The sequence below is a fragment of the Podarcis pityusensis genome, assembly GCF_964106645.2.
Source record: "Podarcis pityusensis genome assembly, chromosome: 8".
Taxonomy (NCBI): Eukaryota; Metazoa; Chordata; class Lepidosauria; order Squamata; family Lacertidae; genus Podarcis; species Podarcis pityusensis.
Genome location: NC_138033.1, coordinates 36,308,939 through 36,332,446, shown reverse-complemented (window position 1 = coordinate 36,332,446; position 23,508 = coordinate 36,308,939). Strand labels below are relative to the sequence as shown.

The following is a 23,508-nucleotide window of genomic DNA, read 5'->3' as shown; positions in this document are numbered from 1 at the left end:
CAAGAATTAAACAATCATAATGAAACAGCATAAAACGAAATGCAACATTCAGTTACAAGTCAAAGCAGCAGCGACAAAGGAAATTCAGGTGTCCAGTATGCCTTGCTGTTGCTTGTAACCCTTCAGAATGATTTGTTTTGAGTCAACTGACCAGTAACACAGAGGAGAAAATAACAGCCTTGGTAAAACTGATTATGACTGTTGGCTTGGAAACGGTCTCATGGCAGGATTGACTATACTTCCTCTAACCCCCTGGTAATAACTACATTGATGAACGCTTCCACCTCAATATATATGATTGCAGGGGCAACATCTGCCTGCAAAGGAAGCTCTAGCAAATCTGCCACCGAAAGCTTTGTAGTTAAAATGTGCCAATAAAATCTCACTTCTGTCTTTAGGTTTTTATAAAATATTTAAGTGAGGCATGAGATGATTAAAGGCAGGCCAAGCCAGAGCCTGTAACCAAGAGATATTCAGTGGCGAACATGATTTATTTATGGCCCACCAGGCACAAATAAAATAAAAAATGTTACAGGATATAAAATGAGTAAGATCATAATAGGGAAAAAAATAAAAGAAGATTGCTATATTTAGGAATTTTGTTGCGAGCTTTGCAATTTGAAAAATTGGAGCCCTCCGTTAAAATGACCAGTGGAGATTTTGAAGAGTAGCCAGCCAAATAATGTACAATGGGACACAGAGAGAGTTTCTTTAGCTCCCCTGGTATAAACCGCACTTAAAAAGAGCATGTAAAGCTAGCACCTGTTATTTGCAGGGACCTATTATATCTGCCCCCTAAAAGATCTGAGAATAAGGTGTGCCAAGGAGAAAGTTTTTAGAAAGAGGCAGCCAGTTCCAAATAAGGCATCCCATCCTTAAGGTTGGGACATGGGAAACCTGGCAACCAGGGAGACCACAGGACACATAGCCCAGAAACTAGATCATGTAAGTTCTGCAAGTCTGCATTCCCCTGCATTCCCTAGAAATGCAAGGGTAGTAAATGAAAATGCATGCAGTTGTTGTGGACATTTTTGCATCCTTCCATTCCCCCCCCCCCCCAAAAAAAAGCAGGGATTGATAAGAAAGAGGGATGGAGAAATGTGCAGTGTTATTTATATATGTATGTATATATGTATGTGTTAGATTTATATCTTGCCCTTCCTCCCACAGGAGCCCAGGGCAGCAAACACATAAAAGATAAAGCATCTAAAAGCTGTTCTAATACAGATGGAGGCTGGGAAAGATATTTACTTAAAAGGCTTGTTGGAAACCTTTTAACGTTGCATCGAGTGTTTCCATTTTTGCACGTTTTAGAGGAGAAGAGGGAGGATGTTATGAGTTCTTGTTTTTGTTTTTTTGGCCAGCTCTCCCCCATGAATTCTTTGTGCGGGTACCAAGAATAGTTACTTCTTGATTTTGCAGGACAGCTACCCTGGCTCAGGTGGGGTTGAGACTCTATACTTGCCCTGGTCTTTTGCGTGATGCTTTATTTAGACCAGATCAGCTGGCTGCTAAGTCAAGTTTGGGCTGATCTTTTCCTCTCACAGAATGTACTTATGGACCTGTTTGGTTCTGATTTTCTTGTGGAACTCTCCTGCTGATTTCAACATGGTTGGGGCTTTGTTTGTAGTTCTTGTATTGTCTAAATCAGGGAGTTTTTATGCTGGCTCTTTTGCATTGTTAGTGGATAACCTGTTTCAAAATGGTCTAGTAAACTAAAGCAATCAGAGCTAACCTGGGATGTAATGGACATCTTTGGATGCATGAATGCTCTGCTAGCACCATGGTCACAGTTTCGAAATGTGTGTGTGTAAGAGAGAGAGAGAGAGAGAGAGAGAGAGAGAGAGAGAGATGGGGGGGGGGCAGACAGTGCCAGAAAGTTTGACAAAGTACTGTAATGATAGGTGGTACCCACAATGGCTACCCTGTAGAAGAGCATCCTTTCCTTACAGAAGATTCTCCAGATGTTGTTGGGCTCCACCTCCCAGTCAACATGGTCAATTGTCTGTGGTGATGGGAGTCCGACAGCATGTGGAGGGCACACATTTTGGAAGGCTGCAGTTCAGACTCTGTTAAAACATTCAACTCAGATTAGGGTACCATAAGAACGCTGGTATGTTCAAAATGGCAGAATCCATTTCCATATGAGGAAAGGCTTGCAGCATTTTGGGACTTTATAAAATTATACATGGCACGGAGGAAGTGGAGAGAGGGAAAAAAAGACTTGCCGTCTTTTTCATGATGCTAGAACTCTTCATATATTTCTCTTAATATACAGAAGTTTTCCTTGAATAATTTCTGCATTCTATTTTGACTAATATATGCATTTGAAACTGGAAGGTGCTCCCACAGGAGGCAGTGATGGCCACCAACTTGAATGGCTTTAATATAGAGCATTGGGCAAATTTCTGGGGGATAAGGCTATTTTCTACCTCCAGAGTTGGAGGCAGAAATGCTTCTGAATACCAGTTGCAGAAAACACAGGAAGGGAGAATTGCTGTTGTGCTCAGATCCTGCTTGCAAATTTCCCACAGGTCTCTGCTTGGCCACTGTGAGAACAGGATGCTGAACTAGATGGGCCACTGGCCTGATTCCTCAGGCTCTTATGTTCTTTATCTTGGATTCTATTTAAGGCAAGGTGACTTTAAAAGTAGCTGCTCCAAACTTTGGTGAAAGAACTGCTTGTGCCTTCTAGGGGAGGAATGAAATGTTCTTGTTAGCCCCAAAGCACCTCTCTAGTGTGGAGACGGTCTTTGTGTGTCTGCAGGATTTATGGCTTTGAACTTGCCTCCCTCTGGTCAAGAGACATGCTCCGAACAGTGACCCATATGCCAGCACAGGAAGCAAGTCTCTCGGAAGCAACTTCTAATGCCCTGGTTACTGAAAACGGGAGATGCAATTTCAAGTCCCATCATGGGAGGTGATCAGATTAAGGCTCTGCTTGCCTGCTCCTTAAAAAAGGAAGGGCGAGTTTTGGTGAGCACAACGCTTGTCCTGCATGCAGAATGCCCCAGGTTCAGTCCCAGGTTCATCTCCAATAAGAACTGGGAAAGACTCCAGTCGGAAAAACTGGGAAATCCTCTGCCAGCCATGGTTTCACTGTCCATGTCAGTTGATACAAACCATGGTTTTGTGATCAAACAGGTTTGCAAACCTGGATCTTGAGCAGCCTTCCCCCACCCTGGCACCCTCCAGATGCTTTGGACTGCAACTCCCATCAGCCCCACTCAGCCTTGACTGTTCAGAACCACTGGAGGGCTTCCAATTCATAAAGGCTGACCTAGTCAAGCACTCCAGAGGCTGCCACTAAACCACATTTTGGGTGGCCACCAGGAGAGTTCATGGCAGAGGTGTGATCTGTGCTAGGCCTTCTTGATCCCAAGCACCATTTCCTTGGCTTTTATGCTGCACCCCAGCTCCTGCCTGAAGACGTGCAAGCTTTCGATTTTTGCTAAACTCTTCATCCAGGGGTTCATAAATTTAATACAGCTCTGAGCCAAAACAGTGCGCGGGGATATTTTCTCTCCCCACTCCCCCGCCCGCCTTCTCCGTCTGCTACCTTTGCGAAACAAGCTTCAGCAACCCAAAGGACTTCATAGCTTTAGGCAAGGATTCATTCATATTCTGCTACTGTGCCTCGGACTCCCATTTCTATAACTTGAGAAATGGCAGGAAGCTGCCATGTTGTGAGCCTGTGACTTGTGCTTGGTAAAGAGTGCAGGGTTGGCTAAATAAAACATGCATATCTTCATAGGACGGTCTGACCCCACAATTGTGTACCCTGTGCAGTAAATGCAGGCAGAGGGATTGCCTATTCAAGGCAGGTCAAGGCAAAGCAAGGTCAATAAAGCATGTCTGGCCTGGGACAATATGTTTTGCTGCTTGTCTGTCCTGAACCTCCAACTTGCAGCTTCAGTGGATGCTCATGAGTTCTAGTGTTATGAGAGTGGGGGGGGGGGGAGCTTTTTTCTGTCAACTTTCTCAGGGTGTCTAATGGGGTGGGCCTGGTAGATGTGAACAGGAAGGTCTAGAATAAACCAACCTGCTTTGCACTTTACAGAGTGAGGGAATTCTGTGCACCGTTAAGTATGCCTTGAAAGCAGCCAGCTGTCTCTGACTTGACATGGGAGACAGTATAGAAGTGTTATTAACAAATAAATAGATAGCATCTTGTGAAAGGTTTTTTACTTCCCAGGACTAAGGTTTTTCAAGCTTGAAATGTGTTTGAGCTCTTCAATACAATTCCGTTAGTTCATTATCCGGCTCCTTCTTCCATAACTTATACTGACACTGTAAGCTGAACTAGACAGAGCATGGGGGGTCCATGGTCATTTTTGATTTGATTATTTAATTTCTAACCTCTTGATATATTAAAAATATCTCTAAGCGGTGTACAGAAAACTGAAGCAACAACAGACAACTTAAACAAAATATTACAAAAATTCACAGTTACATATAAAAATGTCACATTAATACAAAAATACTAATATATATAGAACAGTATTGATTCATTTTCTTTCCTCCCTCCCTCTCAGCCCCAAGGTCCAACAAACTCTCAGCTCACCCACAAAAGTCTCACAATGAGAAGAGAGTTTCTGGAAACAGTGAACAGCACCCTCGTCTAACTTGTGTCTGACCCTGTCTTGCATGGCCTGTTTTAAAAACCAAACTGAAGTAGAATTCCCACAGTGTACTGATGTGATAAATTTACATATCAAGAGTATAAACTCAGGATTTATTCACACTCAGAGCCCAATGATTCTGTTAAATGGTCCTGAGAAAGTGCTTCAGGTTTCTCTGAAATAATTTTAACAATAGCAGGCACTAGCCTGACTGGACTTGTGCCTTCAGCCATGGCCAAGTCCACTGACCAGCCTTCCTCAGCCTGGTGCCTTCCAGGTGTTTTGGCCTGCGTCTCCCATCAGTTTAAGCCAGCTGGGCTTTTCTGTCCTGCTGGCTGGCTGATGGGAGTTGTAGTCCAAAACATCTGGAAGGCATCAGGTTGGGGAAGGCTGCCCTAGATCTTCTCCTTCCTGTCTACAGACTCTAGCTGCTTGCACCCCACTTATGGTCTAGGGGCTGCAGTTAGGGTGATCGCACTCGATGTCTTATACCAACCTTGCAGGTGCTTTTTCAGCTCATCCTGCTTAGAGTAAATTGAATGCCACACATGCCTTTTATTTCCTGATGTCCTTTATTTGCTGCAATCTCGTAATAGCCTCTTGCTTTTGAAACGCATCTGGTCGGCGGCAGGTTTGCCAATTAGGTTACCTGGTTATTCTTTGTGCTCTCAACTTAATCACTGCTGAGCTGTAGGGGGAATTACTAACCTGATTCTCCTCTTCTCCTTTCCTTTTGAAGCCGTGTGATTAAGACGGACATGGAGTTGGAAGTCCTGCGCTATACCAATAAAATTTCCAGTGAAGCTCATAAAGAGGTAATGGATCTCTTACAGATAATAATTTTTTTCTGCTCTTTGTGTAACGGTGGCTTTTCAGAAAATGTTCCCAGCTACTTGAATTACTTAGTAATAAACTAATGGAAGAGCTGGGACAGAATTAGGAGGATAATGTTCCTTCTAATAGAATCCTAATAATACACATTGCTTTGCCCTTGAACTTGCTGTTGATGCCCAGGGAACAAAATGTCTTCACTTATCATGCTGGAACACATAGGAACATAAGGGCCCTGCTGGATCAGGCCAGTAGCCTCCCTTGTCCAGCAGCCTGCTCTTACAGTGTGCAGTCAAATGCCTGTAGGGAACCTGCAAGCAAGACATGAGCACAGCAACAACCTGCCCACCTGCAATTCCCAGCAACTAGTATTCAGAGGTGTATTGCCTCTGACAGTAGAAGGAGAACATAGCTATTATGGTTAGTGGCCATTGGTTGCCTTACCCTCCATAAATTTGTCCAACACTATTTTAAAGGCAGCAGAGTTGGTGGCCATCACTGCCCCTCCTGTGGGAGTGAGTTCCATAGGTTAACTCTGCGCAGCATGAAGAAGTCTTTTATCTGTCCTGAATCTTCCAATATTCAGCTTCATGGGGTGTCCACAAGTTCTAGTGTTATGAGAGAGGGATAAATATATATACAGTGGTACCTTGGTTCTTGAACTCAATCCGTTCTGGAAGTCTGTTCAACTTCCAAAACGTTCGCAAACCAAGACGCGGCTTCTGATTGGCCCCAGAAACAATGCCAACAGCCAAAACAGACATTAGGCTTCCAAAAAACATTTGCAAACCGGAACACTTACTTCTGAGTTGCGGTGTTCAGGAGCTGATTTGTTTGGGAGCCAAGGTACCACGGTATGTATATTGCCACTTTCTCCATTTGATTCATAATTTTATAAACCATGATACCTCTTTAATTTAGAGAAAAGGCAAGTAAAAGTCCAAAAATCTGCAGCCTTTCGTCAAAGGAGATTTGCTGCATCCCCTTGATCATTATGGTCCTTTCTTCTCAAGAGAAGACCTTGTAGGCTCAGGCTTACTCAACATGCTGTAAATGTGCAGAAGCCTTCAGCACATTTCCTAAGGCATCTGGGTGGCCTTCTCACATGGAGGGGTAGGTTCACATATTCAGATCATCACTTGAACCCTCACCAGACATTTATTACCCTAAGGCGGGGGGGGGGGGGCATGGGTAGGGAAGCGCTGTGGGGCTGTGCATTCAGCTCCACCCTGGGGTCAGAATTTTTTGGATCCAGGATGTGATCATCACACACTTAGAGCACATTCATGTTCTTTGCTATTTAAGTGCATTATACATCGAATCGTGGCAGCTCCCAAGACAAACACAAAATTGTCAAGTGTTTAAGGTTCCTCTGATCCAAATTTCTTAGGGTGTGTCCTATGTTTGTGACAACAGGTAATGAAGGCCGTCAAAATAGGCATGAAGGAATATGAGCTGGAGAGGTGAGTACCTTTTCAGCATGACAAAACTATGGAAAAGCATCTCTGTTAGCAGGAAATGCCCCCAGATAACTCTGAGCGACACTGATTTAATGGCAATTGCACGTGCTCATTTCGAGGTTGGGGCTAGACATATTTTATTATATAGAAGGCATTTCCCACATTTCCACCGTGCTATTAGATGGCAATTGCTTTTAGGTATGGTTTTAAAGCTGTATAATTCTCTTTGCAGACTTTTATGTAATTTACAGAAACTATACCTAATAGCCATTATTATTGCTTGATAGCATCCAATAAAGCAGCTTTTATGTGTGTGAATATCACAGCTATGCCTCCTACGTACATGAGTGTTTATGGGGGCCATAAAATGTCCTGGAGTGTTTGGTGAAATGTCTCTGCTACAGCTGGAGCAAATATTGGTGGTTTTGTTTATGCATTTCGATTTCCGTTTGTTTGTGTTGCTTTCCCTAATGAGTCTTTAGATTCCTCCATCCTTTCCTTTGCCCATATGGCTTTGCATCCTGAGAGAAGCATGTGTGCAGCAGTGAATGTCCAGCCAGGCTTCAGGGTGATTGGTGTTTGAACTTCCTCTTTGCCACATGCTGATCATAGAATCATATTTACTCCTAATGCTCTGTCATTTACACATGGCTCCAGTTGGTAGATCTTGGGACTCTACTATAAAGCAAAGTGGATCTGATTAGCATGAAGTTTGCCCACCTCTGCTGCTCTCTGTGGGATTGGCGCCAACCACTTGGGTCTAGCACTATACCTTCCAGATACTGAATTCAGTACTAGTATTTTAGGGTCATTTCATAATAAATGTCCAGTCATTTCTGAAATAAGATTTCAAATAGTAGTCCAATATATTTGCATTACCAAGCAGCTGCAGAACACATTTATCCTGTATTGTTGAATATATCCTATTAAGTCTACCTGGGGTCAAATACTGTTGATATTGAATCTTTATTTTAAAACTCCTTTTATAAACTTGGTGGTGGTAATTTAACCCAAATCCATTTCTGCTCCGTAGTCCACTCCTCTTATAGATCTCTGGCCCATTTCCTCATAAATGTTCCAACTTTATTATCCAATTTTATAATTATGGAATAAATGCTACCAATTAAGCCTCTTTTAACATACTGGTGTTAATAGGGTTTCATATGCATGCAGTGTCTTTCCTTAAAACTCCATGTTTTCTTATTAAGCAAACTAAGGCATCTCCTTTTATTTTACTTTTTATTTAATTCTGCAAGAAGATGTCCTTGTATGAATGGTGTTACAGAACTGCCATCGGGGGGGGGGGGGTCCCCCTAAACACAAAAAATAATAAAGGCTAGGATTTTGGGTTATGTGATATGAAGAAAGAATATAAGCTGCAAAGGAATTCTGGGGCTGCCTTATGCAAACCAGTCTGGTTGGCTGAGGGAAGAGCAGAGCTGTTAGCATTTCAATAGAGAGCCATTGACAGTCATCAACAACTCCTTGCTCCAGGTGTGACCAGTGACTGGAAATTTGGAAGTTTGCCAGGGTAACTGCTCTGGGGGAGGACAAGGGGCTTCTGGGAAGAAGAAGAGGGGAGATCCATCTGGGGTGGAGGAAGGGGGTGTGGTGGGGGTGAACACCCCAGGTGTCTTCGCTGAGTGGGGTGACATTTGGCAGTCGTGGGTGGGTGGCGCGCCGAATATCTGCCACTGACGGCTTGCTCCTTCCCTGGCTGCAGGGCGCAGGCACGGCTCCATGCACCCAAGCAGCTCTCCCGTGTCTGGGAGGGCACCCTCCATGCCCCGCCCCTCTCAGTAGTGTGCCCTGCGCTTCTCGGGAGCACGCCTGTCCTGGGCAGTGTGGGCATATGCTCTGCCGCTGGATCCATCTTGGTGGGGGAGAAGGAATGACTGCCTGCAATGCTTTGGGCCATTAAGATCTGGACCCCCTCCATGCAGACCGAGGGTGTAAATAGGCAAATAGACCCTATTTCTTAAAGCATGACAGCCTCTACCATGTCTTCTAGTCTCCAAAGGGACACAGACCCTGTATTGGTGCCTGAGATCCCATGCACTCTTGCCACGGCTTGGCAGAGAGAGGGACCGGCGCTGGGCTTTTGTAACAATATGTTCTCACACTGGGACTTTTCTTAAAGTGGTCTGTGTTAATGGGGGATCTCCACAAGTTGTTGCAGGTGTGCAGATCTTCAGGGTACCAGCCAGCCAGGTGTCTCGTGCTCCAGGATAGCCGTTCCATTTTTCTTTTCCAAGTGACATTCAGCATTCTGTGTCTACTGAACATGCTCAGTACACGGGTGGCTGTGGGTTGGATTTTGCCTCCATCCTCTCTTCTTGTACATCTGTGAACCTTGGGGTTCCGCCAAAGATGCTGACTGATACCTCCCTTGTGTTTCTCTGTGGCCCCTGATTTGGCTACAAAGCCATTGGCTGTCACCACCTGAGTTCACTTTTAGAAGTTTCATCAACGTTATTTAAGCATCAGTTTGATCCCTTGCAGCTAAACGTAGCCTCTTTGTTTTGAAGGGAGATTAAATTTGCCTGGCATTCACATTTGTCATTAGGCTCCTTCTATTCTAATCTCACTTTCCCCATCATGCCATAAAATATGTTGCCTTTTTAATGAGGTAATTAACACTTGATTCATAATTTCAATCAAGTGGCATTGGCATAGGAGTCGGTGTCGCATTAAAATGAATTAAAAGGTCCCATTGGGGCATTTTTTAGTATCATCAAGTGTACTTGACATGTGTTTGGCTGTGCAAGGCAAAATGGGTCAGTTCGATGCGCATCCCATGACATATTTGCTTTCGGTGTGCTGGAGAAGAAAGATGGGGAGGATGGTGCAGAACCAACATTTGGTTAATGGGCCTCAGTCACTTTTTCTTTAAGTAGAAAGAGAAATGCAGTATTTAGAGGTGGATTAGCATTGCAAAGCCTCTTGGAAGCTATTGTTGCATTCTTTTAAAGCCCCAAATGGTTCTTGCCAACCTTGTAAAGATTAGTACTGAAAACTTTAAAGCAGCATCAAGAGAAGCTGAGAATATGACTTCCTTGTAAGTTGCTTGTGACGTTTCCTTCTTTGCCTGTGGGAACATGGAATAGCTTGGGAAATCCATTGGAGATAATTATGGGACAGAAAACCTGCATGGCCCTGGATGATACAGATGCTCATCTAGTCCAACCCACTGTAATGCAGGAATCGCTGCTAAAGAATCCCTGACAGGTGGCTATCCAACCTCTGTTGAAAAATATCCAATTAACGGGTAACTATCAGGCCTTTGGTGTTGTGGCCTCAACCCTTTGGAATTCCCTCTGGTTGAAAATTAGGCAGTCCTCATTTCTGTTTTCATTTGACTTTCCTCTTTCAATGGGCCTTTTCAGTAGAGACCTTTCCTAGTCTGCTCCTTTGAGACAAGGGGAGGGATATAAATATAAGAAATACAGTAATAACTAATAAAGGCAGGCGCTCTCAACATTGGCTCACGGGTTCAGGTCATGTGCTCATTTCCTGAGTCCTTCAGATTAGCTCAGGAAATCAAATTTATCTCCAGTTATTTTGGGGAAACAAATTAGTTCATTTCCGGGGTGTTCTGAGAAGACCCCGGGAGAATCCAACCATCTCTGCCTGTGACACAGCTGAATCCAGGAAGAGCCTCATCCTCCTTATTGCAGTCTCCGAAAACTCAATTTGGGAAGAGGCTGACGATATTCTGCCCAGTAAAGTTGCCATAAATAATGTCAGATCAATAGAGTGGAGGAATATCATAAGGCTTAACTGTGCGTGCATCCAGCCTTCGTGCCTTTTACAGCTTTTTATTACTACTATTATCCCCCTTTAATAAAAGGTTTGTTTGACTCTTAAGGGACGGCAAATTGTTTTTGTGGAAAAGCGGATGCTGCGTAAGGCTGTGACTCCCACCCAGCGATGCTTGGCTACATATTGGGGTACTTTCACACTAGCCAGGCAGCTGAAACTTCATGATGGTAGTCCAAGAGAGCTGGTGCTTGGGAGGGACAGGCTGGCTGGAGCCTTGTGTGTGTGGAGCTGGAGGATTTTCTGTGACCACCAAGTGCCCTTTAAGCCTTTTGAAGAACCTGTGAGATCAGCGACCAAGACTGCGTCAGTTCCTTCTTGATGGAAGCCAGCACAGAGCTGGCAAAGTCCGCTTGTTGAGGCAGAGTATTGGGATGTTGGAGTTCCCCTGCACCCTTTACTCTGCTGTATTGGAGAAGATTTCCCATGGATCTGGGCAGAAGTGCTAGAGATTATCTTCTCTGGGGTCCAATGCACGAAGTAAGCTCCTCTCTCCTTTTGCATCTTGTTTTAGATCAAGGCTCTCCTTCACTGAGGAATGAGAGCGATGTTCAGTAGCCCCCAACAGATGCAAGCCCCTTTGGAGATGCCTTAGGGAATCTCCTCTCTGATTCATAAAACACAACTCTCTCCATTGTACCTGTGGCCTTCCCAAAGTGTCCAGTGTTATCCTTCTTTGTTGCTGTTTCATTTGCCTGGTCTGACTTCCTCTAATGCTTCAGGGTCATGGAAGCACGACCAGCTCCTCGGAAAGGCAGGTGGGAAATTTCCCTTCGTTCCTGAGTGTATTATTCATATCCCACTCTGTCTGTCTGTCTGTCTGTCTGTCTCTCTCTCTCTCTCTCTCTCTCTCTCTCTAATCTTCCAACAGTTTTCCCTCTCTACCCTCCCTTCCCAGAATTTAATTCCTTTGGGTCCATCCGTCCCCCCTTTTCTCGCCTTAATCTGATTCCAGGGCAGCCATCTATCCCAGCCTTTTGAAAATCAATAGTGTAAGTGGGATAAAAGAATTCCGAAGCCAGAAGGACTTAGCTGTGACTTACTTAGAGTGGCAGTGATGTTAATGCAGAGCCCCACTAACACCGCCGCCCTTCTTTAGCTTTTGATATTTGTTGCATGGCTCAGTCCCCCGCCCCACTGGCTGCATCTTCACCGCTGAAGAGGTCAGATTTGGCTCTTTATTCCGTATTCAGTTCATTGTCCTCTCCCTGATTTCTGAAGCAGGGCTTAGGCTATCAGATGAGTCTCTGTCATATCTGTCAGTGTTAAATTTCCGTATCTGTGGAGCTCTCACGGATTACGGCTCACACCTTTTCATTTATCCCTTTTTTCAAGGGCACAAAAATAAAATGAAGATTGTGCACATCCAAGAGTGAATAGCTGAAGCCAATCTCTTTTCCCCCACCTTCCTGATTATGTTGTGGATTTATGACTTCCTATCTCGTGGCAGATATTGCTATTTAAGTTATTCAAATATTTATTTCCATGTTTTAAGCTAGAGGGCAAAAAAATCCATCTTCGGGATAGTCTTCTGATTTTCAAATGCTATGAATCCCAGTCAAAATCAGAAATAACCTTTTCATATTCAGAAGTGAATGGGAGGGGGCAGAAATAGACTCTTTGTTTTTTGCTATAGTGAGCAGCAAGGGACATTCTTTTTATAATAGTTCCTGATGTGGCCAAAGATGTCCCATTGTACCTTCGCAGGGACGATGTGTGTTGAGTTGGGATTTAATTTGTAATCAACATTCTGGGGAAAATTAGAGATTTAAATATGGCTGTGGTCTTAAATGGCTAGTCCTTCTATTTCCCCCACTTCCTTTTTGAAATGGGTTCCATGCATGATTTCCATTTAGGAGACTGAAAGTGGCTTATAGATAAGTTCAAAGTGGCTAACAGCAATGATAGGCAAAAATGATCAACACACCATCAAAACAATGTAAGAACTGATGTGGTGGGAGGTCCAGTCTTCCAAAAAGCCTGGATCTAGTCCTTTATCTTCCTTCTTTTTTGCCTTCTGTGTTTCTTGATGCTGACAATGCCAGCTTGGATATTTCCTGATTGCCCCGAGTTTTAGTTTTGATAAGATGTAGCTTAGCTGATCGATGACTCTGGGAATCCATGCTACTAAACGGTAGATTCTTTCTTTAGGCTCAAGAAGGATATGCTTATTTCCTGCCACTCAGTGCCCTTAATCTGTTGATGGCAGAAAGTTTCAGATGCACTTTTCACAACCCCTCCACTTTCTAAGTGCCTTTCCCCTTCTTCTGGGGCTGCCGAAACCTCCCTCACCCTCCAGTTCTCAGCATTCTCCTCTGAGGCAGAGAAGTGAAAATTTATTTTCAAGGGCGTCACTGGTGGGAGCCTTCTGATATCCCCTTTTGCCTCAAAGATTTCAGGAAAGGTGCAAGTTGGCTTTGTGCCTCCTGCCATTTGCGCAAGAAAGCGAACTTCACAAAACTGGTGGGGGACAGAAGCAGGATATAGACAATAAGCATCTGGCTTCCCATTCCTCCACCTGAACTCTGACATTCCGACTATGCAAGAAAGAGAGAGCCAAGCCTTCCATATAAACCAGGTTGAAGAGGAGGCCTTTATACAGAATGTGAATATTCTATGTTACTGCTTATTGGGAAAACAAAATCCTTTTAAAAAGCAAGAACAACAATGGAGGAAATGAAGAAGAAAATGTTGTTTTATTTATTTACATCTTTCCTCCATGGAGTGCAAGGCAGTGTAAGTGGCTTCTGCTCCCCCCATCTCCCAATTTTATCCATGCAAACAACCCTGTGAGTTTGGTTAGGTCACCCAATGAGCTTTGTAGCTGTTTTCATAGGCCTTTTGAGTATCATTGTCTCAGGAATGCTGGAAGTGGGTGGACTTATCTTTTGTAATCTTGCAATTACTTTGTGAAACGCCTTAGATTCCCCCCCCCCCCAATTTTTGGGTTGTAACAACAACCACAACTTACCGTATTTATGCGAATCTAATGCACCATCAAATCTAATGCACACCCTAATTTTTGCAAAGTAATTTGGCCAAAAAAGGTGTGCATTACAGTTGAGTAAATATGGCATACCCCACCCATCTGACTGGGTTGCTCCATGTTCCCAGGTTACTTATAAGCTGCTGGGATTCTACAATGGACCTGCTGCCACTGGAGCCGCCTTCACCGCCACCTCCATTGCCCTGTTTTGTGTGTGTGATAGCATACAGAGTTTTTAAAGAGGGAAGCATCTTTGATATTCCATGCTGGAACTATTCTCTCTGTGCTTGCTTAGGATGTTCCAGAGGTTGCCAGCAGCACAAGGCTCTCTGAACTTCAGCCGAGAACATATTGATTTTAGTTTGAAATGGCTGCCTTGCCTCTTAGCCCACCTGGGGGGTGTCGCGGTGGCTTACAAGCCCAACGAACAGATAAAACGCCATGCCCAAGTGGTTAAAGCCAATCTTAAAAATAAACAAGTGCAGCCAGCAGAACCTAAAGGAATTGCCGCTGCCTTTTTATATCCTCCAATATTGCCTTTTCTTCACCTCGAGGAAATCGGGCTCAGCTAATGCATTAATTGGAAATGGTAAACTTGAACTTGGAGTGCATTGCAATACTAATGATATAATAATAATTTTCTATTGCATACTCCACCGACTCTGCACATCCCACAGAATCTGCATCAAAGCCCTCTAGTAGCCCTTGGGGCTGTATTTGTGTCCTGCCCTCCAGGCATTGAGCTGCAGCTAGTCCAGGTTTTCCCATTCACTTTTTCCTCCACTTTTCCTTGGTCAATACATGAAATTGCAACATACAGTAAACATTAGGATGAACCTTCTGACTGTAAAAATTGTGAGTCAGTTGGAACAACCTACCTCAGAAGGTGATGGACTCTCCTTCCTTGGAAGGTTTTAGACAGAGGTTGGATGGCCATCTGCTGGTGAGTCTTTAGTTGGAGTTCCTGCACCGTATGGGCTTGGACTAGATGACCCTTGGGGTCCCTTCCAACTCCACAATTCTATATTTATAGAACTGATTTTGTTTTACTAACAAAAATGAATTTTGCAGCTCAGTGGCTCTTCTCTTTCTTGGGAAAGACAACCAGCTGTGTAGCCTCCTCGCTGGCCTCCTGTCCCTCCTGTCCCTTCAGACAGGTGAAAGCCAAGATGTGCCCCGGATGAGCCTTCGTTGACATTGCGCTCTACCTGCTCAGCAGCTGGGGAATTCAACAGTTTCCACACGTCGACCTCCTTCTTCCCGCGACCACAGATGCTGCATAATTGAGCTCTGTGGGCACGAATGTCGACAGCTCCCGAGTGGGATGTCTAGAATATTAATTTTGTCCATTAATAACAAGCTGTCAGATGTTGCAACCTTAACTTCAAATCTTTCCTGGAAAGTGATAAAAGAAACTGAAGCAAAGTTCCTTTTCTCACTCACTGACCCTTTCATTTCTTCCTAAAAAACTTGTGGTCTGTACAGTTTATCTGGTAACCCCATCAACATTTTCCTACCACACTTTGACTCTTTTAACTGTAGCTTTGAATTATCCATATAAGTCATTCTAGCCTTTCCATTCACCAAGTATAGTGATGTGAACACATTCATTCACATTCGTTCCATGGCAAGGCAATGGTTTCATAAGCCACAAGTCAATACCACAGCAAAATATTGCAAGCTGGAATGTCCTCCTTCAGGGTGCCAGCCAGTCAGAAATGACCACCTCCAAAATTGTCCATACTGTGATGACAAGAACCTGCCGGCTCCCAGAGAGGAGGAGCTTTCAGCTGCTTTGCTTCTCCCTGGTCCTATTTTGTCCAGGGAACATGCTAAGTTACCTCCTCACTAACCATGAGTTAACAGCTGTAGTATGGCTTACCATGCTGTGCAAACCAGGGGCATCTATATGACAGTTGCCTAAAAGGAGTTACAGTATAATAATAATAATAATAATAAATAATAATAATAATAATTTATTTATACCTCCCCCATCTGACTGGGTTTCCCCAACTACTCCGGGCAGCTTCCAGCAGAATATTAAAATACAATGATTCATCAAATATTAAAAGTTTCCCTAAACAGGGCTGCCTTCAGATGTCTTTTCAACATCAGATAGTTGTTTATTTCTTTGACATCTGGTGGGAGGGCGTTCCACAGGGCGGGTGCCACTACCGAGAAGGCCCTCTGCCTGGTTCCCTGTAACTTTGCTTCTTGCAGTGAGGGAACTGCCAGAAGGCCCTCGGAGCTGGACCTCAGTGTCCAGGCAGAACCGTGGGGGTGAAGATGCTCCTTCAGGTATTTAGGGGAGTAGGATGTGACATGCTGTGGGGAATTCAAATGCCCCCCTCCTTCATGTATGTGTCTTATCCTCTTTCAAAGCTATCCAGGCTGTTGGCCATGACTGACTCCTGTGGGAGCGAGTCCCATAGTTCAACTCTGCACTGCTTTTATGTGTCCTGAATCTTCCACCAAAGCTGTTAAAGGGGGCAGAAGATTAAATATTCAGTCTGGAGTAGAGACTTAGAATGTGACCCTTCAACCACTACCCCCCCCCCACTAATTTTGGTAGGATATGGTTTATAGAAGAGCTCCAGTGGGGTGGAGGGAATGGCAGTTGGCAGAGCCGAGCTTGGAGGGCCTGTGCCTGGCGACTGCAGTTTCGTCGTCTTTGTCTTCTGCGTAGCATAAGTCTCTGTGTTAAACTTCTGAGTTTACTAATAAGCGTAACTAATGAAATTTCAGGTAATTAATTATTTCTCGGGGCAAAGCCCTCCCCTTTTGTGCCTCCAGGCTCTGCATGACAAGAATGAAAATTAGTTCCACTTTATTCTTTTTTAAAAATAGTTGAATTAAAAATCCATTTATTTTCATTCTGTTCTCCCTTCCCTGGAATAGACAGACTTCCCTCTCGCTTGTGGGGACAGCTGTTCCAAGCTACTGAAGTAGCACTTTTTCCTTCAGCTGTGCACACAAGGGCAAACCTTAATTATGCTGCAAGCTGAAGTTCAGGTTTTACTGAAAATCTCCGTCAAGACTCTGTTGCAGTCAAGTGCAAAAAAGCCCCCCTTTGACCTGTGGATTGGTCCCTGTGGGAGCAATTATTCTTTTCGGTGAGGTTCTTATTTTTTCTTTCATTCTTTCTTCCCCCTTTTTTTAAACACTGAATATTATAAATGTCAGGAACAAATTTTAACCCAGTATCTCTAACAGTCTGTTTCCATACCTGCTGGCACGAATACCAATTTTAATCCTTACATGTACAAGTGCTTTGTGATTAAGCTGGTTCTATTTTTTATTTTTATTCCTTATATCTGTCTATATTTCCATATCTCTCTCTATCTACCTTCACTAGTGGGGAGAGCCCAGCACTATCCAGCAATTTCTAGAAACCAAAAAGATGTCATGATTTTTAAATGGATAGTTTAATATTTGTGCAAAAATCGGGGAAGTCATTCCAAAGTCACATTTTGTTCTGCCATCTTGATTCAAGATGGCGCCCAGCATCCAAACATCAATGAAGACTGCTGCTCCATCTCAGGAACCCTTGTGCCGAATGTAGTGAGATCTCAAGAAGTGGCTGAACCTATGCTGAGAAATCATGCCAAAATCACATTTTAGTACGCCAGTTTGAATAAAAATGGCACCCAGCATGCAAACAGAAGTACAGTCTGCCACCCCACATTGGGATCCCTGATGCCAAGTTCAGCAAAGATACCTCAAGAGGCAGATGAACCTATGTCAAAAAAAACAGATGAAGTCCCTCCAAAGTCACATTCTGGTCTGCTCTCTTGATTCAAAATGGTTCCTGGCATAGAAACGTCAGTGAAGACTGCCACCTCACCTCAGGAATCCTTGTGCCAATTTTTGGCAGTGATATCTCAAGAGGCATCTGAATGTACAAACAAACAAATGGAAAACAATTTTCCAAAATATATGATGTACACCCACCCACCCTCTGCCTTGTCCCATTCTCTGCTGAAGAACATGTGAGTAGCCAAAGGGTTCTGCCTCATCCACTTAGGCAGTCTTGGTTTGAAGAGCTTTGCTGTTCCTCGGGGACATCTGGAACACCTGGTCCTAGAAGACATTTAAAGGTTGATTGGGTCACCAGCAATGAGTTGACTTCAAAGGGGGAAACACCAAAGATGGTAAACTCCTTGGCATTAGTGCTATGGCATTGCATATTTCATCCCCCATGCTTTTTAACACCTGTAGTTAACATCTGTTTGAAACCACTAAGTAAGCTCATTTGGAAATTTGGGACAAGGTGCCATCAATATGCAGAGGCGGCCCAGTTCTTTCTCCTTTTCATTAAACTGAAGTTGAAATGGTGGAAGTGCTAAATTGGTGACCAGACGAGGGCCAACAGCTAAAGCTCAAACCAGAGAAGAGTCAGTGGTTCATCTGCCTGAGGAAGCACTGTTCATCCTGTGTTTGACAGGGTTGCTCTCCCAATAAAGGAACAGGTTTGGGAGTGTTTCTTGATTTATCTTGGTATTGTGAGTGCCTTTTACCAGCTTGGGCAGCTATGCCAGGTGCAACCCCACCTGGACAGAGGCATCCTGGTCTGGGTTACCCATGCTCTGCTAACCTCCAGGGTAGGCTACTGTAATTCACACTATATGGGGCTGACCTTGTAGACTGTTCAGAAACTGCAGTTCATGCAGAATGTGGATGCCCAAATGAGCATTAAGGTGTTATGTCTTTGCTAAGAGATTCCCAGTCTGAGCTGGTGTTGACATATAAAGCCCTTCACACCTTAGGACCAGGGAATTTGAAGGCCGCCTTGTCTACGTACACCCCTACATGTATCCTGAAATCTTCAGTGGAGGCCTTTCTTTGTGTGGTGAGGCAAGGGACAGGGCCCTCTCATTGGGATGCCCCAGTTCTGGAAAGCTCTTCCCAGAACAGTGAGGCAGGGCCTGGCTACAGCTATTGTCCCAGCCAGATACCGTTTTATTTTCCCCAAGCTTGTTAGATATATTTCTAATCCTGCTGACTGTTTTATGTTGCTTTTATATTTTTTGTGGCTTTTATCTTACTAAATATTTTTTGTATGTGCATTTAAATTGGTCGATTTATTTGCTTTATGAAGCACTCTGGGAATATATTTGAAGGGCAGTATAAAAACGCTTGTAAATGAATTGGTCTTTAACGTATGCCAGTGGGCTTCTGCAGCCTCTGGGCTGCCCCTGAGCAAGCATAGTTGTGCTCTCTGCTGCTTAGGGCAGAGCTTTGCACGCATGGCATGTGGGCAGGGAGGTCGGAGTAGCAGTGTAGGCTGATATCCTAGCCACAGTGCCAGGAAAACAATTTAAGAACATAAGAATAGCCTGCTGGATCAGGAAAACAGCCCATCTAGTCCAGCATCTTGTTCTCACAGTGGCCAACCAGATGCCTGTGGGAAGACTGAAAGCAGGACCCAAGCCTTCTCCCCTCTTGTGGTTTCCAGCCACTGCTGTTCAGAAGCATTGCTGGCTCCAACTATGGAGGTAGAGCATAGCCATCATGGCTAGTAGTCATCAATAGCACCCCCACTCCATGAATTTGCCTAAGTCGTCTTTTAAGGCCGTCCAAGTTGGTGGCCATCCCTGCCACCTGGGGGAGAAAGATCTGTAGTTTGACTATGCGCTGTGTGAAGTCCTTTCTTTTATCTGCCCTGAATCTTCCAATATTTAGCTTCATTAGTGAGTTGTGTTGTTTATGATTGAGGGAGTAAAACACTTCTCAGTCCACTTTCTCCATGCCATGCATAATTTTATAAGCTTCTATCATGTCATCTCTTGCTCGCCGCTTTAAAACTATAAAGTCCCAAACTCTGCAACATTTCCTCATAGGACAGTTTCTCCATCCCCCTGATTGCTTCAGTTGCCCTTTTCTGACCCTTTTCCAATTCTACCATATTCTTTTGGAGGGGAGGCAACCAGAACTGTACTCAGTACTCCACATGTGGTACTTCCAGAGTTAATGCTGAATACATTACTTCTGGTAAATTAGTCACCATAGCCGCTAGAGGGTTGTGAAAATGTGTGCCTTGGGCTTTTCAGACTCTTCTACCCATGCACTGAAGGGACGCGGGTGGCGCTGTGGGTTAAACCACAGAGCCCAGGACTTGCCGATCAAAAGTTCGGCGGTTCGAATCCCCGCGACGGGGTGAGCTCCCATTGCTCGGTCCCTGCTCCTGCCAACCTAGCAGTTCGAAAGCACATCAAAGTGCAAGTAGATAAATAGGTACCACTCCAGTGGGAAGGTAAACGGCGTTTCCGTGCGCTGCTCTGGTTTGCCAGAAGCGGCTTAGTCATGCTGGCCACATGACCCGGAAGCTGTACGTCAGCTCCCTCGGCCAGTAAAGCGAGATGAGCGCCACAACCCCAGAGTCGGCCACGACTGGACCTAATGGTCAGGGGTCCCTTTACCTTTACCCATGAATTATCTGAAACCCAATGGATGTATTGGTTGTCAAATGTGAGATATATTGCCATTCTTTTCCACTCTCCAGCCCCACTTTTACATGCAGTATTAGACCTTCATGGGACGTGCCAGCATGCACAGACCAATGACCTCCAACTCAGGTGACTCTATGTCGACTGTTACCTTCTTTTTCTCTCCCGGTGGATTTCTCTTCCATTTGTGTGTCTTCGTGTTGTTCCTTGAGATGATCGTACATTTCCTACATTTTAACAAAACTCAATAAAGGTCATTGCGATCCCTTGAGGGGGCTCTGGGTGTGTGGGGGTGTGTGCTGCTGTTATGGCAGAGCTTCAAATAACTCTCCCTCTGTTTCTCTTCATTGTGGCACTGTCACGTTGCCCTACATCTCTCTGTCTCTCTGTCCTCTTGGCTTGTAGCAGGGAATAGAAAGCCACCTGTTTGCATTAGCGGGCCGATGACAATGCCGGCTGTGGTAGTAAAGAAATCTCTTCTGAATCTGACAGGTTCTTGAGAGAAAAGCTCCTTTTGTAGAGGTTGGGTTTGATCCAATTCAGTTGCGCTGCCGAGTGAACTTCCTTGCTTGGTTCACGATCAACGTCTTAATTTTCTCTCACGCACGCTTCATCTTACAGCTTTTCTCAAACAAAAGATAAGCTGTTTCAGATGGAACTGAGCCTGTTGGCCTTGTAAAAAATTTTTTTTTAAAAAAATGTGTGGAAGATTAAAGGGGGGAGGGCTACTCTTTGCTTTCATTCTCGGTAGCAGCAGACAAAGCACTTTGTCTTCTACAAGAGATAGGTGGAGTAAAACACTTAGGGCAAGTCATGGAGCATTCACTCTCCAGGGCAACCTTGAAAGCCTTTCCTGAATTTGGAGGTCAGTGCTATCTCCAGCATTTATTACTATTTTGTATTATTTTATTGTCAAACCAAGTTTCTTTCGTATGGTTTTGGAAATGGAACCGGGGGAGGGGATCACCCAGCTTTCTCTGTCACCATTATAACAATTTGCCAGTGATGACTATGTACTACCGCCACTGTCAGTGGAAGTATATTTCTGAATACCAGTTGCTGGGAAACAGAGGGAGATGCTGTTATGCTCCGGTCCTGCTTGCGGGCTTCTCTTCCTGGCTTCTAGTTGGCCTCTGTGAGGACAGGATGCTGGACTGAGTGAGTGCATCCATCTGCAGGGCTCTTTTTATGTTGTCAATTGGCATTTTAAATCTCATTTTGCAAAAGAGGCTGCGCTGTTACTAAATCACATTCTCCATTCCCAAATTGTGCCATTGATTGATAGCTCAGTTGGTTAGAGCGTGGTGCTGATGACACCAAGGTTGCAGGTTCGATCCCCATATGGAACAGTTGCATATTCCTGCATTTCAGGGGGTTGGACTAGATGATCCTCAGGGTCCCTTCCAACTCTACAGTTCTGTGATTCTATCCCTCACCCTCCCTTCTCCAAAATATCAAAACCTTTTGCCTCCTGACATTGTTGGGCTCCTTTCATTACCATATTGCAATTAGAGGTTGCTTGAGGATCTTAGTCTTTAAAGTGCTGTAAAAATTGACCTGATCTCTAGATCCTAATCTAGTGATCTGTCGTATTTCGTACTTCTTGAATTTTACATAGCAGTTTAACAAAAACTGTATCAGAATACCTTTAAAGCTTGCACATTATCAAAGAAAATGTAATGAGCCCTGCAGCTCTGCTGGAGTCGGGATCAGTTTGGCAGGCCCCAACACAGGAGGAGGAGGAGGAAGAAATGGGGTGAGAGGCAAAATAGTGGGAAATAGGTTTTTTGGGGGGGGCGGGGTCTTTCCCTTGTGTGCCTCAACTTCAGCAACTTTGGGAGCAGGGATACCAGCTCTTCCTCTCTACCTCCCAGCAGATCAGAGTCTCAGTGGATGCTGAGGAGGCTGAGGGCAGGGGGGAAGATAACTTAGGAGGAGGAGGCTGAACGGAAGGGGGCAGAACTAATCGTCACCTCACAGATGGGAGCAGAGCCACCCACCCCAGAGGAATGTGTGTTTGCAATCCCAACGTGTGCACCATGCCTCGTCTTTTTAAAAGCTTGGTGGTTGGGGTGTGGAAGCTGTTGGGACATCTTAGTTGCTTCCACCCAGTCCCAAACATCTTTCCCGATTCCTGAACTTCCGAATCATATCTCCTGAATTCCATGTCCTTTGGCAAACCTGCACCTGTCCGAATCGGGATCCCTTTCCTATGTACCCATAAGAGCCTCTGTCTACATGTGTTGGTGTGCAAGGCAGGGCAGGGAAGAAGTATTTAAATAGGTGCTGCAAACACCCTTTTTCTCGGAACTTATTTAAATGCAAATCTCATGCAGATGTATTGGCAAAACTGACACGGAACAGAAACTGATTGATTGGCTTTTGCGCATCTCTTGTTGAAATGTTGGGATATATACATGCTTTTGTGTGAGGAATTGGTTTAATGGGTGCTGGTGTGACAGAAGCCCTTTAGGCATATATGACAAGGCATGTGAGGGAGCTTGCGGGGCTGGCTCTGCTCCCTGAATAACATGTGCTGACAGTTCCATCCCAGATTTGTGATTAGCAGAGTCTGAAGGGGGCGGGTTCATCGTGTGAAATGCTCCAGCCCAGGAATGGAAATCCTGATTGCTGATGGTTCCCATCCCTTTCTACATTGAAGTGACTGCCTTCAGGTTCTGCCAATTGGGCATTGCCTCAGGAGTTTTCACTGCACAACCAGGTGGGCAGGCAGAGTAATGCTTCTGAACACCAACTACTGGAAACTGCGCATGGTGGGGAGGGGGGAGAGCACTTGTGCTCAGGTCCTGCTTGCGGGTTTCGCACAGGGACATCTGGTTGGCCACTGTGAGAACAAGATGCTGGATTAGGTGAGACATTGGCCTGATCCAGCAGGCTCTTCTTATGTTCCTAGCTCCCCCCCCCCCAATATTCCTATGGGCATCTTTGTGTGTTCTGTGGTGGATACTTGAAAAGCACTACCTGCATCATTCTTCAACTCTCTTCTTTCTTAATTAGCAGTATGGAAGACTGATGATGCTGCATTGTCTCTGTTTTCTCCTTATGATTTTTAGCTTTTAAGAGATGATTTGAGCTCAAAATGTGGCACTGTGAAGTTGCTTGTAGGTTTTTTGTGTTGGGCGGAGGGAGGTTGTACAGTTTTGGATTTTATTGGAGTATTATTTGTATTTTTCTCCTTCCTATAATTATAATTTTCTCCTTATTGTGAATGGCACTGGGAATCATGTCACTAAAAACTTTAATTAATTAAAGACACGGATGACTCCCTAAAATAAGGGTACACCTGATTCTCCTACGCCTGCATTTGCCATCCTAGTACCCTC

At 44.5% G+C, this 23,508-nt stretch overlaps 1 protein-coding gene across 1 annotated transcript in view; it reads left to right on the top strand.

Annotated features, from left to right (window-relative positions):
- Positions 1 to 23,508, top strand: part of PEPD (peptidase D) — a 129,824-nt gene that overhangs the window by 41,816 nt on the left and 64,500 nt on the right. Inside the window, exons 8-9 of the mRNA XM_081017042.1 lie at positions 5,362 to 5,437; positions 6,870 to 6,916. Of these exons, the coding sequence (XP_080873168.1) occupies positions 5,362 to 5,437; positions 6,870 to 6,916 (123 nt within the window). The remainder of the gene's footprint in view (positions 1 to 5,361; positions 5,438 to 6,869; positions 6,917 to 23,508) is intronic.